This window comes from Pipistrellus kuhlii, unplaced genomic scaffold, assembly GCF_014108245.1.
Source record: "Pipistrellus kuhlii isolate mPipKuh1 unplaced genomic scaffold, mPipKuh1.p scaffold_m20_p_12, whole genome shotgun sequence".
NCBI classification, from domain to species: domain Eukaryota; kingdom Metazoa; phylum Chordata; class Mammalia; order Chiroptera; family Vespertilionidae; genus Pipistrellus; species Pipistrellus kuhlii.
The window spans coordinates 16944148-16958505 of record NW_023425427.1 but is presented as its reverse complement, the minus strand read 5'-3'; the positions used below and the strand labels follow the sequence as shown (position 1 = coordinate 16958505).

At 36.2% G+C, this 14358-nt stretch overlaps 1 protein-coding gene across 15 annotated transcripts in view; it reads right to left on the bottom strand.

The window, feature by feature from the left end:
- Window positions 1–1125: 1125 nt before the first annotated feature.
- Window positions 1126–14358, bottom strand: part of RNF38 (ring finger protein 38) — a 92251-nt gene continuing 79018 nt past the window's right edge. For 11 of the 15 annotated variants that reach the window (XM_036433379.2, XM_045580002.1, XM_036433387.2 and 8 more), the window contains 5 exons: window positions 13417–13578; window positions 13008–13114; window positions 11103–11187; window positions 7288–7409; window positions 1126–4580 (listed from right to left, as the gene is read on the bottom strand). In XM_036433379.2, coding sequence (XP_036289272.1) covers window positions 4382–4580; window positions 7288–7409; window positions 11103–11187; window positions 13008–13114; window positions 13417–13578 — 675 coding nt within the window. In that variant the 3' untranslated portion in view covers window positions 1126–4381. Of the gene's footprint in view, window positions 4581–6353; window positions 6454–7287; window positions 7410–10052; window positions 10108–11102; window positions 11188–13007; window positions 13115–13416; window positions 13579–14358 lie in introns of those variants that run through there. The other 4 variants (XM_045580000.1, XR_006741250.1, XR_006741251.1 and 1 more) reach the window with 4 other exon arrangements.

Here is a 14358-nt window from a genome sequence, read left to right as displayed (position 1 = left end):
TAGAAAAAGTATTGCTGCTCTCACTCTAACTTAAAAAAACAAGTTTAAAACATTTTTGGAGGAGGATGTGTTTGATTTTGGGAGTTTGCTTAGGTTTTGTGCAATGCAACGTTGGGGATATCGATGTACCTGGTACGGCTCACTTAAGATGACAGAGATTCATATTTTGCATAGCTGTTGTTCTTTCAAATGGGTCATGGAGTAGAAGTATAGAACACAATGCACTTCTCAAACCGGCCCGCTTGTATAATGAAGCATACACGTCAGCAGAAAACGGCTGACAGCCGAGATCCCCCTGGTCCCTCTGTTCCTTTGTTACTCTAGTTCCTGCCAAGGATAATCACTACCATGCCATCGCATAACATAGATCATTTTACTTGTTTTTAAAAAAAACATATTTTATTGATGCTTTTACAGAGAGGGAGAGGGAGAGAGTTAGAAACATTGATGAGAGAGAAACACCTGCCTCCTGCACACTGAGCCATGCCCATGAGGTGGTCAATGCAGCTCATGGGACTGGCTGAGCAGTCGTTCCGGTCATTCCGCTTATGGTCCGTGGCCTTTTACTATACAGGAATGGGCAGCATCGTCTGTGAAGTTCACCAGTCTGAAGTGCAAGAGATCTGAAACACTTGGTAGTGAGCTGACCACAAATACAAGAATTTTATTCTCTGGTGCAAATCAGATCTTGTGAGCTATCATATTAAGAAGTAATATCTTTTTGGCCTTTTTATATAATCACTAGAGTCCCGGTGCACAAATTCATGCACAGGTGGGATCTGGCCAGCCCACCTCGATGGGGACCTACTGGGCCAGGCCGGCTAAGAGGAGGGGCCGTGGGCAGTTGGCCAGGTGGCCCTGCCCTCTGGTTGAACTCCCAGTCAAGGGGACAATTTGCACATTAGCCTTTTATTATACAGGATGTACCACATGTTAAAATATTAGTTGCTTTATGCTTCAAAGATGTTTATACAAATGCAGAAACAAAATTGGAATTAATCTAAAAATTAAATTTAGCTGCTAGAAGCTCAACAGCTCTATCTTCTTGCTGGATCCCCAACCCCCTCCCTCAAGCACACACAACCCCCACACTTCCTACACAGTAACATAACACAACAAAACATGTTAAGTGTACATCATACATTTATTACCAACAACCCTCTCAACTCCAAAATTGGGCACAGGGATTAAAAATAAAAATTCATTGCACTACTTAGTAAAGCATTACTAGTAACTTTCATAAAAAATGTACAAATTTTGTTAAAAATTTATCAAGCCTTCAAATGATTTGGTTACAGATATTTATAATACATACATTTAAAACTATGTTAACTGATACAATGGAATATGATTTGAGGAAATGACTCAGCAAATGATTCCAAAAACACCCCTGTAAGCTTTCATAATCTGAAACAAACAGCAAAATGAGGTAACCCAATGTACAACAGGGGGAAGATAGGTTCCCAATGAAGGCCTAAAGACATATATGAAAAATATTTGCACAAGTGAATTATAGATCTCATTCAAAATATTTAAGAGGCCCAAATTTAAGAATCTTTAACAAATCACATTTGAGAGAGTGTATAAAATCTAAATATGCTTCCACATTTTTAAAATTTTGTTAAAAAAGAAAAAGAAAAATCCTAATGAGATCTCAATACCTGGAGGCCTTGACTTATTTTTTGTTTTGTTCTGTTTTTGGGGGTAAGGTAGGGGAGGCTGGAGGGGGGAAAAAAAAAAATCAAAGATGATAATTCATGTCAAAAACAAAAACCCCCAAAACAAAACCCATAGCAGAGTTAAGATGGTAAAGCCAATATTGTTTTAGGAGGAAAGAGGAAGAAGGCAACAAACCAACATCTGCCTACTATCTGGTGCATCACCCAAGGTGACAACAGCTAGAACAAATCAACTGCTCTTTCTCTTTTGCTAGCCACAAAGCTGCTCCTTTGGCTAGTCTGAGCTGGTTCAGAGCACATGCATGTATACTCCTAATATGTACTAACCACTTAATAAGCAAGTCTGCACACATCTCTAAGAGGCCCATGCAAAGAAAATACATTCCCAAAGAGAGTTCAGTCACAAGAGCCAACAATTCAGAATTTTATCAATAGACCCTGCTGCCTCCTAAATTGCCAACTGCCTCTCAAAAACTGACTGGAAAAGGGATATTATGTCAAGAATTCATCGTCAGAGGGAAGGAAAAAAGAGCTACTTTTCCTAGTCATTAGTACAATGTGCCTTGTTAATTAGGTATCTATATAAATTAGAAAAAGTGCTTTACTTGCATGCTTCAATAAAATGAATACTGAGTGTAGTAGTGTAACGTTAGATCTGTACAGATAAAAAATTTTTTGCAGCTATATAAAAGAGTCTATGTATAAGATGGGCTTTTGCCATTTTAAACATGATTTTTTTAATTAAAAAAAATAAAGATTAAACTCTACGTGATTTGTAATGTAGCTGATTATTATGCCAATAATTTTGGTTTTTAACAAACTTTTTATTCATCAGGAATAGGTGGGGATATCCTAATGATTTAAAAGTAACATGTGCATTTTATCACTGTTTAGATGTACTTATGATGCACTGACAAATTTAAGGGCAAACAGAAAGTATGCAAAATTCTATTTGTATGACTAGAGGCAACAGTGTCTGGAAAAGGGCAAAATTGTGCTTCTGTGTAAATTGACTTTACTGAACTCTAAGCTGTGATGAGCTTATAGAGATTTCAAGGGAAGGCAAGTAGCATGGCAGTAATAAGTAGTTAACACTGTCTGAGTAGAAGACAACACAGAGCCAACTGAAAGCTGAGTGAGGCTGGCAGCAAATCATCACAATCCCGACTGGAACTACATAGCTTGTGCTCCTGCAAAGCAATGGCATCAACCGCAGGGAAGAGGCAGGCAATGTTGAGCACACAAAGAATTTGAGAGGAATCTAAACACTGCTGGAAAATTGAATTTAAACAGTCTGCATTATGCTCAATAAATCTATTTTAAAAAAACCACACAGCTATGTATGGAAATATTTCAGATCAACTAAATGAAGGTCAATTCCTGTTTTACAGCATTATTTTTTTTATACAAAAATCATATCTTCATTATACTGCAAGTATTTTGGACACCTGTTATATTTTTTTCATTCAAAAAAAACATAAAAATAAAAAGCAATAAAACATCAAAGCACATCTCAGGTCTAAGGAACTAGAGCTGTCACAGCACTTGATCCATCCTGGAATCGAGGGTTTTGATGAGAAGCACATTTACTGAGAGAAGAACTAGACAACTTTCAGAATTGGAGCTTGGCAGGTGAATTAACTCAAACAGAAATACAATTTTCTTAAAACAACTTAGTTGTCCATGGGAGCTTGAACAAAGAACATATACCAGAAATCAAGCTGAGTTAGCTAACAGATTTTGTTCTGTTGGAAGTCAAGGAAGTGAGACTTCATGGGACCAGTGGTATTCTTAGAAATATATTACTCAAATATCTTCAGAATAGACTACAATCTAAACATTAAAAAAAAAAAAATCACAAGTACTTCCTTTAGAAGCTTACTGGAAATGTAAAGGAAAAAACAAGTATCAACATTCAAACCATTGATTGAAATGCTAATATTGCTAACTGATGATGTATGATATTGCACCTTCTTTTTGGAAACAGCAAGTTGGAGATTTAAAAAGTTTTCAGAACAGAATAAAAAAATCAGGTTCATGGAGTGAGATCTGTTACCCTTTTTTTCTGTAAGTGACCCACTTGGACCACCAATGAGAAAAGGTGACAGCTGCCTGAAGCAAAGGGAGGCGGCTTTTCTCACTCCATTCACTGGGAGGGAAGGGGATGGAGTATTCAATGCTTGTAATTGATGCACCCTTAGCAATCAGTGTGCAACAGCAAACACAAGGGGGAAAAACCAGTGTACAGTACTAGTGCTGTTTAAATAACACACCAGATTATACATTGCAGCATAATTAAAACTACACACACATTCTTGGTACATGCTGGTATATAGATCTCATACACACATTAGCTACCATGCCTGCACACAAGTAGTTACACACTCTCTCTCACACACAGAGATACATTTATCACCAACAGTCATACTTTGCACTCACTTCCACTCACAGTTTCTGAAGGCTCTATATAAGGTAGATTGCTATATCATCTGGAGCTACCACTTTTTATAAAAGCACATGCTAAAAGATCACGTCCACTGTAATCTTGCAGCAACACTCGGAATGATCACACAAAAACCAGGGAATGTTAGTGCACACACAAAATTAAGCTAAAGAAAAAGTCTTTGGAGTTCCAATCACACGGTTAGTATAACAATCCCATAATTATGAAGACTAATTGTAAGCTTTTATAGTTGATTAAGTCACACAGTGCAAAGAAAGGTCCATTGACCCTTTTGGTAAAGGGAGGGCTGGAAGCCACACAGATTAAGTTCAATGGATAGTCCGTATATACATGTGATGAGGAACACCCAAACTAAATTTGTGCTCTTAGGTTGGTCATTCTGAATCCCGATGCACTTCTGAAGCATCAGCTCGACAAATTGGGCAAGTACGATTTGCCTAAAACACAAAAGAGAAAACTTATCTGAATTGTGACTTACACAATGAAACATATTAAAAGCAACGGAACTCTTTTTACTTCCCACATAGTTTCTACATTCTTTGTTTTTTGAAGAGGGTACAAAGCAATCATTTAATATGTCTTTTAAAAAATAACCCATTAAATCTAAAAAAACTAATAACTTACGATTGATTTTTATTTTTGGTTAATTTTTTTTAAAAGGGTCTACCTTCACCATATAGACAACATTATCCATCACCAGTTCAGACAAATTTCATTAACTGGCTTAAGAAACTCCATCTCAACAAATGACACCACCATTTGGCGAGCTGCTAAAGCCAGCAACATAGGCATCACCTGCTCTTTCTATAATCCATTATTCATCAAATACTCTCATTTCTTTATTATAATAGCTTTCAAGTCAGTCCTTTTCATTTAAATGCCACTTTTTGTGCTGTGTATGGCTCAGAACATCCTTATTCCATCTTTCTGCCTTTCAGAAATTATTCCTTGTAGTTCATTCTCTAAACAATGGCCAGTGATCTTTCTAACATACAATCTCACTCATATCTCTTCCACATCACTTTCAAGATATCAAGCCCAAACTCCCTCCACTTCAGTGACTGCACAATGAGCTGGTCACTGGTTACATTTCTGAACATCTGTCTCTTCTCCTGCCACTAGCATACACTAGTTATCAGCCACATGGAACCTGTGGTTTTCTGATTATTCTCTCTTCTCACATGTGAGGGTTGAGTGTATTTAATGCTTTATTTTTCTAAAAAGTTCAGACTCTTCTCCTTCAGAATTCAGTTTGGGCTAAACTGGGTACCCTTAATCTGTGCTCATCTGTCTTCCTCACCAAACTGGGAAATTATCTAACCCAATATTATTATCTCCTAATGAGAATATTTAAAAAAATTCCCAACCAACATAAAGTTAACTAATTTGTGTCCTAAAGGATTATTAACTAATTTGTAACTAATGGATTATTAGTTAACTTCAAATTTTTTTTAGTATCTACAAAAGAAAAAAAGGGTCAGGATTAAAAGCACTAGAGGTTTGTTCCCATGTAAATCTCTGACAAAGGAGCTCCAGTGAGGTCCCCTTCTAAACACAGGAAACTGGCCTAATGATCCCAGGCCTTACCCCTATATACCATAAGAAAGTTAGGACATCCTTATATAATAAAACCCTAATATGCAAATTGACCAAATGGCAGAACGACCAGTTGCTATGATGTGCACTGAGCACCAGAGGCAGATGCTCAACGCAGGAGCGCCGCTCAGCCAGAAGGCTGGTGAGTGCAGCAGCGGTGGCCGGAGCCTCTCCCGCCATTATAGGTGGGTGGTAAGGAGTGAGGGGTCCAGACTGTGAGAGCCCTAGACTGCAAGGAGGGACTGGGCATAGGCCAGCAGGCAGCATCCCCCAAGGGGTCCTGCACTGTTGAGAGGGTGCAGGCTGGGCTGAGGGACACCCCCCTCCCAGTGCACAAATGTTGTGCACTGGGCCTCTAGTAGTCATTATGAAAGACAGATAATCACTTTTCAGGTTTTACAAAATCACTCCCAAGATGATGATTATAGTTCATTTTTGCTGGCCTTTTCTCTTCATTTTAAGAAATCATATTGAAAGCTGTATTTGAAATATGTTACTCAAATATCTTACCTCCTTACTCACCCTCCACCAATGATGTACTTAATCTACATGAAACCATGCTCAATAAAAAAGAAAATTCAATGTTATTCTCTTTTCAGATGACATCACTTTACCTTAAGCCATTTGTCGACACACTTGGCATGGAACTCGTGGTTACAGGGTAAAACTCTAAGTAGCTGCCTTGACTCAAAATCACACATGCATACTACACACCTAAAAAAAGCAAAAAGGTCATTTAACCATAAAAACAAGTAGTTAACCGAGTGGGATGTATAAATACGTCAAACATAAACAATATCGGGTACAGGTAGGACATATGCATACATCCTTGAAATATATGTTGTGCCCTGAAATATATATATATTTTTGTAATCTTTATAATTGTTTGTAAAATTTATAATTTCTTAATTCGATGTTTCCATTTTTTTGTTGGTATTCTTTTCTATTTGTTTGTAGTTTTGTATTTTCCTTTGTGCTTTATATATAAATAAATGAAAAAAATATATTTCATAGTCTTTTCATTTACTTTAATTAAGTATAAATAAAAAAAAATAATATGAAATTATGTCCTTCAGGTGTGACGTACTGACACGTCCTAGTGAAAGAGTACGTGCCCGTTACGTGTTGCATAATTAAAAAAGGAATTCCCCAGTTAACAGGATAAGCAGACTCTTTTAAGTAAAAACTTCGAACTTTACATCTATGAGACTTTAATCATATATAAAATATTGCAGTTTGAATGAGAGACCATAAAATTTTTGGGCAACCTAAAATTCCAAAACAGCACAGTCCAATAAAATTTTCTGAAGTGACAGAAATGTTCTAAATCGTTCAATACAGCATCACTAGCTAGTGTTACTAAGAAATTTAACTTTCAATTTTATTTAATTTAAGCAGCCACATGTGACTAGCTGCTATCTAACTAGATAACATAGGCCAAGATTATAAAATAGAGATTACTTTATAAAGTTATCTATGGCTCTCATGCTTTTATTTCATAAAGGTAGAAAAGAAAATTTAACAGTGATGTCAAAAAAATGTACTTACAAAGTCTGTTCTGACTGGTGGTTGTTAGGATTGAACCGATAGGAAGGAAGTTGTTCAATATCTGCTTTAGTCAATCCTCGTGGCTTAGCTTCTCCTAGTCGCTCTGCCAGGTTTAAAAGGGCCTGTTGATGGAAAAGGAAATATATTTTAACTTTCTTTAAATTTTTCTATTGCAGTAATTTTTAAAAAAACTACTTTTATTGTGGAAAAATTTAAATACATACTAAAGAAGGGGTACAGTATAATGAAATTCCATATCCCCATTACCCAGGCTCAACAATCCATGGCTAATTTTATTTCACCTATTACTGTCTACTTCTAAATACCAGATAATTTTCAAACAAAACTAAAACATGGTTATTTCATTAATAGTTCTGTATGTATCTTTAAGACAGTATGTCAACTTCAGCACTTTTGACATTTGGGCTGGATAAATTTTTATTGCGGGGTGGGGGGGGCTGTTCTGTGCACTGTAGGATGTTTAGCAGCATCTCTGCTAAATGCCATAACCACCACCCACCCAGTTGTAACAATAAAAAATGTCTTCATATATTGCTAAATACCCTCTTGGGGATAAAACTATCCCCAAGTTGAACACCACCACCCTAAAAGGAAAGATTTTTTAAAAGGGATTAAATCACATCATCATCATCATCATCACCACCACCACCACCACACCTTATAATCCTTTGTCAAATGTCTGTTTCAATTACTTTCAAAACACTTTTAAAAATAGTTTATTCAAATCATAATCCAAATAAGTCCATCTATTCCCATTGCTTGATATTGTCTCAAGTACCTTTTTTAAAATTTTGTATTTATTGAAGAAAATAGGTCAATGGCCTGTAGAAATTCTCAGTATGAATTTTATGACTGAACCACCCACCCTGACTTGAGTTTTCTTGTCCCCTGTACTTCCTATAAATTGGTGGATTTGAGTATTTCAATCATAGCTCACCACACCTAATTGTTATGTTGGCAGCCACTGATGGAACATTGCCGAGGTCCATTTATTCATTAAAGATGGCAAAATGGTAGTATTTTAATTCTATCATTCTGTCTTCATTTATTAGATGAAATACTTCTATACTGAGCAACTGTCTCATATCAATTTGCATTCAGTTAGTATAAATCATATATAAAGTGCAGGATGAATAAGACCACTGAGTGTGTTTAAGTATCACTATGAATTCATGAATTCTAGCATATTTGATGTTTCAATGTATTGTAGCAATTATGCTTACTGGTTTTACACAAGTACCTCCTTTCTTCCAGTTTTCAATGGCTCTAATTATTCATTTGCTTTATTCTAAAATCAGGCAGCCCTTTGTGTGCTGCTTTCCCCCTTTAAAGGCTGCCACAGGGTTAACAAAATGGGTAACAAAGAAAGATGAGATGAACAAATAATTTCTAAAAAAAAAAAAATCTCAATAGTTAACGCTGTGATGGCTGTTTTAATATAATGACACCACGACACTGATTTTGGTACAGCTTCACTTGGAGAATTGGGTCATCTAAAATTGCTCCTCCTTTGTCAACATGAATGCCCCTAAGTCCTTCTAAATGCTAGACAAGCAAGTTGTTAAATTGGTGCTGATTACAATTAGCATATAAAATTTATGATATAGCTTATCTATATTTATTATACCTCTCCTGTATAATAGGACACTTAGGTCAACTAAAACAAATATGACAATTATATTCTTAAAATATGTTCATTAAGCCCTTATTGAAAGGAGAATACAATCATAACCAAGCCCTCAACAAATTTATATGATCCAGCAGGCAAGATAACTGAAGACACAACATGATTATTACATATGGTTTTATAAGAACAAAAAGGAGGGAGAGGGACATTTAGATCTGATAATGGACTAGAAATGCCTTTCATAGAAGTTTCAAAATGTAGAGGAAGGGGGAAAAATAACGGGGCAGAAGGATCAAGGGGAGTAAAAGCATATAGGCAAGATATATAGGGTAAACTAAAAAACGATGAGTACTCTGGACTAGGGAGTGTTGTAGGTGTGCACACTATTGAGATAAAACCAGAAAAGCAAACAAGATTTTCTTGATTGAATTAAAACGTCACTTTGCAGAAGATCAAACATATTCAATCCAAAATACAGTCTAGAAAGGATTCCAATGCTAAATACAAAATATTTTCCCTACACTGGGATAATATCACTGTTTTTCCATATATAATTTGTTTAAGGAAAAGCTGTCCTTCCAGTAGCATGAAAGAAGACTCAATTTCAGTACCTAAAAGAATATCTAAAAGAGAACCAACTTCTTTCCTTACAGTTCTGTACAAAACTAACATAAAGAGTGTTCTAGAAACAAAATCAGGAAATTATTACAGCCCCTTTCTTAAGAATCTGGGAATGGAAGCCAAAGGACAGGCAGTGTGATTATATATACAGAAAGTGATATAATGGCATTCTGAAACTACAGAAGAATATAACATTTGGCCTGATCTCTTCCACATGCATTTAAAACATAAAACAAAGATGCTTTAAGATTGTTTGTGTGTGTGTGAGATCTCTCCTCCCTCTCACCTTAAAAAAAAAGAAAAAAAAAGAAAAAAAACAAGAAAAATAAAAGGAAAAGTGTTCCAGCACAGATGTCCCAATTAACGATGGTTTGGCTTACGATTTTTCCACTTCACAATGGTGCAAAAGCGACATGCATTCATTAGAAACCAGGTAGGCTAAGCTATGATGTTCAGTAGGTTAAATGCATTTCAATTTATGATATTTTCAACTTACAATGGATTTATCAGGACGTAACCCCATCATAAGCCAAGGAGCATCTGTATTCATACTGTATAAATAGAAACTAAGTGAGGCTGGGGTGAGAAAGATAGCTGGCAGTATCAAAACCAAGTCATACATACAGTCACTCACATTCAACATACCCAAATCCGAATTTGCCTTCCAACCCCTAAACTGCACCTCCTATCCCTAACTTCAAATACTGTAACATCAACATCATCTAAATTAGATTATGTCATCTACTTGATCTACTGTCATCTTCTGCCTTCTTTGTGAGTTATTAGTTTCGTAGAGCATCTTCTTTTGCAACCCTCCCACTCAGATCCCTAACTCGACTGTTGATTCTAATGTTAAAAAAAGTCTCTGAAGATGTACTCTTTTCTAATTGCAGTTCCTACAGTTCAGAACTTGCATGATTTTACAATTTATTGCCTGACCTATTAAATAAGTTTCCCACCACCAACTTCTTAACCACTCCTATCTATTCCTTCATGTTTCTAGCAGAGTTTTGACTCATAAAAGTATAGATCCATTAGCACCAAAAAATGTAGCAGTTCCTTCATCCCATAATATTCAAAATTCTGTCCATTCTCTAGCAGGACACTCAAGGACAACCAGTTAAGCTTTCCAATCAAATCTCACGTTAGCCACAGACTATATGCAATTCCTCAAGAATATCCAGCCCTTTCCTCCTTCAACCTTATGCACAAAAAAGTTTTCCCATCCTTCAAGAATCAACTCAAACACTTCTGGCTTCCACAAAATCTTTGAGAACATCAATTTATAATTCACGGTTTTCTCATTTACATTCTCTCATAGTTGTATGTAACTCTAATAGAGTACCTATCTGTCTCTTTATCAGAGCTGTGTGGTACATGACAAAATATCCTTAAGGATGCTGAACACTTTTTTCAAACATATTTGTATCTTGAAATGTACAACGGATTTACTTAATAATGTTTAATTAGATGAATGAGTTGAGTATTATACGGTGCTTTTTATGCACACAATATTCTTCAACTTAATTCAAGGTCACCTACTCACCTCGTAATTTTCTACTTCTCCATCTTCCACATCCAATTCAAAGCTGAAAGTTGGGCCTACTGCAGGTGGCACTGGAAGCATTGATCTGTAGTGAAAATAACCAACACTAGCATTGATACATTACTATATTACTTCAGTGAACAGGAAAAACAAAACCAATGCTATAGGGACAAATGGCTAGGGTTAATCAGTGGCAACCCTTAAAAAACAATAACAACTGCTTTAACTAACAATAAACAAAAACTGACACTTAAAAAATATCATTCATAATAGCATAAATCACATAAAATATTTGGAATTCAACAAAACATATGCAAGACCTACATAATAAAAACTGCAAAAATGCCATAAGAATACAGCGGGGAGAGTAGGGAGATCTGGGGGAGATAAGAGATCAACCGAAGGACTTGTATACATGCATATAAGTACAACCAATGGACACAAAACTCTGGGGAGGGAGGGTCTGTATGGGAGGGGGGGTCAATGTTAAAATACGTACACAGATAATAATTTAATAAAAAAAAATTTAAAAAATGCTGTAAGAATAAACTTAAAAAGAATAGAGAGATATACTGTGTAAGTTAACTGACTAGACGAGTCAATATTAAGACGTCAATTTTCTCCCCAACTGATCTATAGATTTCATGCAATCCCTACCAAAATCCTCAGCAAGCCTTTTTTCAAGTAGAAACTAATTTGATTTAAAAATTTTTATGGCTCACACAAAAGACTTTAAGTCATTTTCGAACTAAGTTGGGAGACTTATCCTATCCAATTTAAGACTTACAACAGAGCTACAATGATCAAAATAATATAAAATAGGCACATGGCCTTAAAGACATTTCCTAGCTTTCCTAGCAGGTAATAGACCATAAGACTGCATTCTGGCCCATGGGTTTTGGCAGTAATAACACATGGAACTTCTAGGAAGTATTCCTGAGAGGAGGCAGGGAGGCAGAGAGATCTACTTTCATTTTTACTGGATGGAATGCTGAATTAATAGTTGGAACCTGAGCAGCCATTTTAGAGGAAGCCATCGGATGGCAGAACCATTCCTTAGAGTTATGGGGCTAAATAAATCATATCTGGCCCTAACCGGTTTGGCTCAGTGGATAGAGCGTCTGCCTGCGGACTCAAGGGTCCCAGGTTCAATTCCTGTCAAGGGCATGTACCTAGGTTGTGGGCACAACCCAGTAGGGGGTGTGCAGGAGGCAGCTGATTGATGTTTCTCTCTCATCAATGTTTCTAACTCTCTCTCCCTCTCCCCTCCTCTCTGTAAAAAAATCAATAAAATATATTAGGGGGAAAAATCATATCTGAATTGCCTACTTCTGGACTTCATTACATGAGAGAGAAATAAATATATATTTAACCCATGAGTGCTTCTGCTACAATCATAATTTTAACCAACTATTTATATTCCTTTTTTTTTTTTTTTTAATTAAAAAACATGGAATTGTTGGTCCATTCACTTATGCTTTTATTGGTTGCTCCTCTTATGTGTCCTGACGGGGGATCTAACCTGCAACCTTGGGGCACTGGGACGATGCTCTAGCCAGCCAGGACCTCTAACAGAGTATTTGTAAGGAATAGACATAACAGCATCAAAAGCTGGATAATAAAAGAAGATGGCAAGTGATGCCAATACTAAAAGTAGCAAAAATTTTAACTTTCCTACCTTTAGATTTGGTAAATCTATTTTATGGCTCAAAGTTTCTTCTTCCCCCACTTCTCCTTTGTCATTGACTCTTCTTTTTCACCCTTAAATATCCCCATACCCAACCACTAACATTAAATACAAATATTTAATACTCTAAATGATACATCACATAGAAGATCTTTATAAAAGGAAGAGAATCTCAAGAATGCCAAATTTAGAACTCATTAAAATAAGAAAGAACTTACAACACATATGGTAGTAAGCTGGGATGATAAGGGGGAGGTGGTATTGGCTGCTGGGATCGGTATCTACTTCGTCCTGTGAGCCTCCGAGGCATAAATGGAGGATAAGGCTGTAGGAGAAAAAATGTTTAGGCAATTTAAGATCATTCTATCTCTATAAATATTTAATGTCAAAGTCTCTTAAAAACAACAACAACAACCTATAAAGTTCTTTACTATTCAAGTGGTATTTAATATTTCTTAAATGTTTACATAGATGTAATGACTAGTTTAAAGCATATATATTTCTAAGTATAGTTTTCCAACATCAATGATTTCAATAATACATTCAAAATTCTAAACACGTAGAGTTACATTGAAACAACTCAAAACAAGTTATCAAAGCAAATAATAACACGGAATGAAAACTTACTACTCCAAAGGACACCTCTTGATGCAAAGGATCATGTGTTAAGAACTGCAAAGGAGCTGATGGAGGTAATGTTGGGGGATGGGCTGAGGAAGGATAAGTAAAACCTCCTACGGGAAGATGTTCTCCTAAGAGCTCCACTTCATTTTCTATCCTTTGCAGAGGCTGAGGGGAGAAAAAAAAAACATACTAATGTACTTCCAGTGTTTAGATACGGTGGTATAATAATAAAAGTCACACCACCACCCAATATTTTTAAAGTCATATGTTTCTTGATGTTCACATGAACCTAAATTCATACATGTGACATATATAGTAAAATCTTCCTGCCTTTAATTGAATTTCAATAAGAAAGTTTTTGAAATATGTCATTAAGCATTTCCATTTAATTGACTAAACATATCAATTAAAAGATATATTTATTTTACTATTTCAATCTTCTCTTGAGAAGAAAAGGCAAAAAGTCATCTAGTAAGCCAATTGCATGGCTAAAATTACAACACACAAGATACAATGACCTACTCCTCACAGGCTTTTCAGACACTTAACCCTTAACATGAAACTGAACATGATGTATATCTATTTATAAATCAAAACCAGAGCTAACTGACATAAGATACAATAGGCATTACGCTGCAGTAGAAAGCTTATGGGCTTTGGCATTAGATTCTTGGGATTGTCACTAATCAATGTGACTTATACACTGAGTGGCCAGATTATTATGATCTCTGAATGCATAATAATCTGGCCACTTGTGTGTGTGTGTGTGTGTGTGTGTATTATAGGCCTGGTGCATGAATTCGTGCATGGGTGGAGTCTGACCAGCCTGGCCAGGGGGAGGGGACATGGGCCATGGGCGGTTGGCTGGCCTGCCTGCTGGTCGAAGGGACAATTTGCATATTAGCTTTTTATTATATATACACAGAGTAGCCAGATTATTATGGG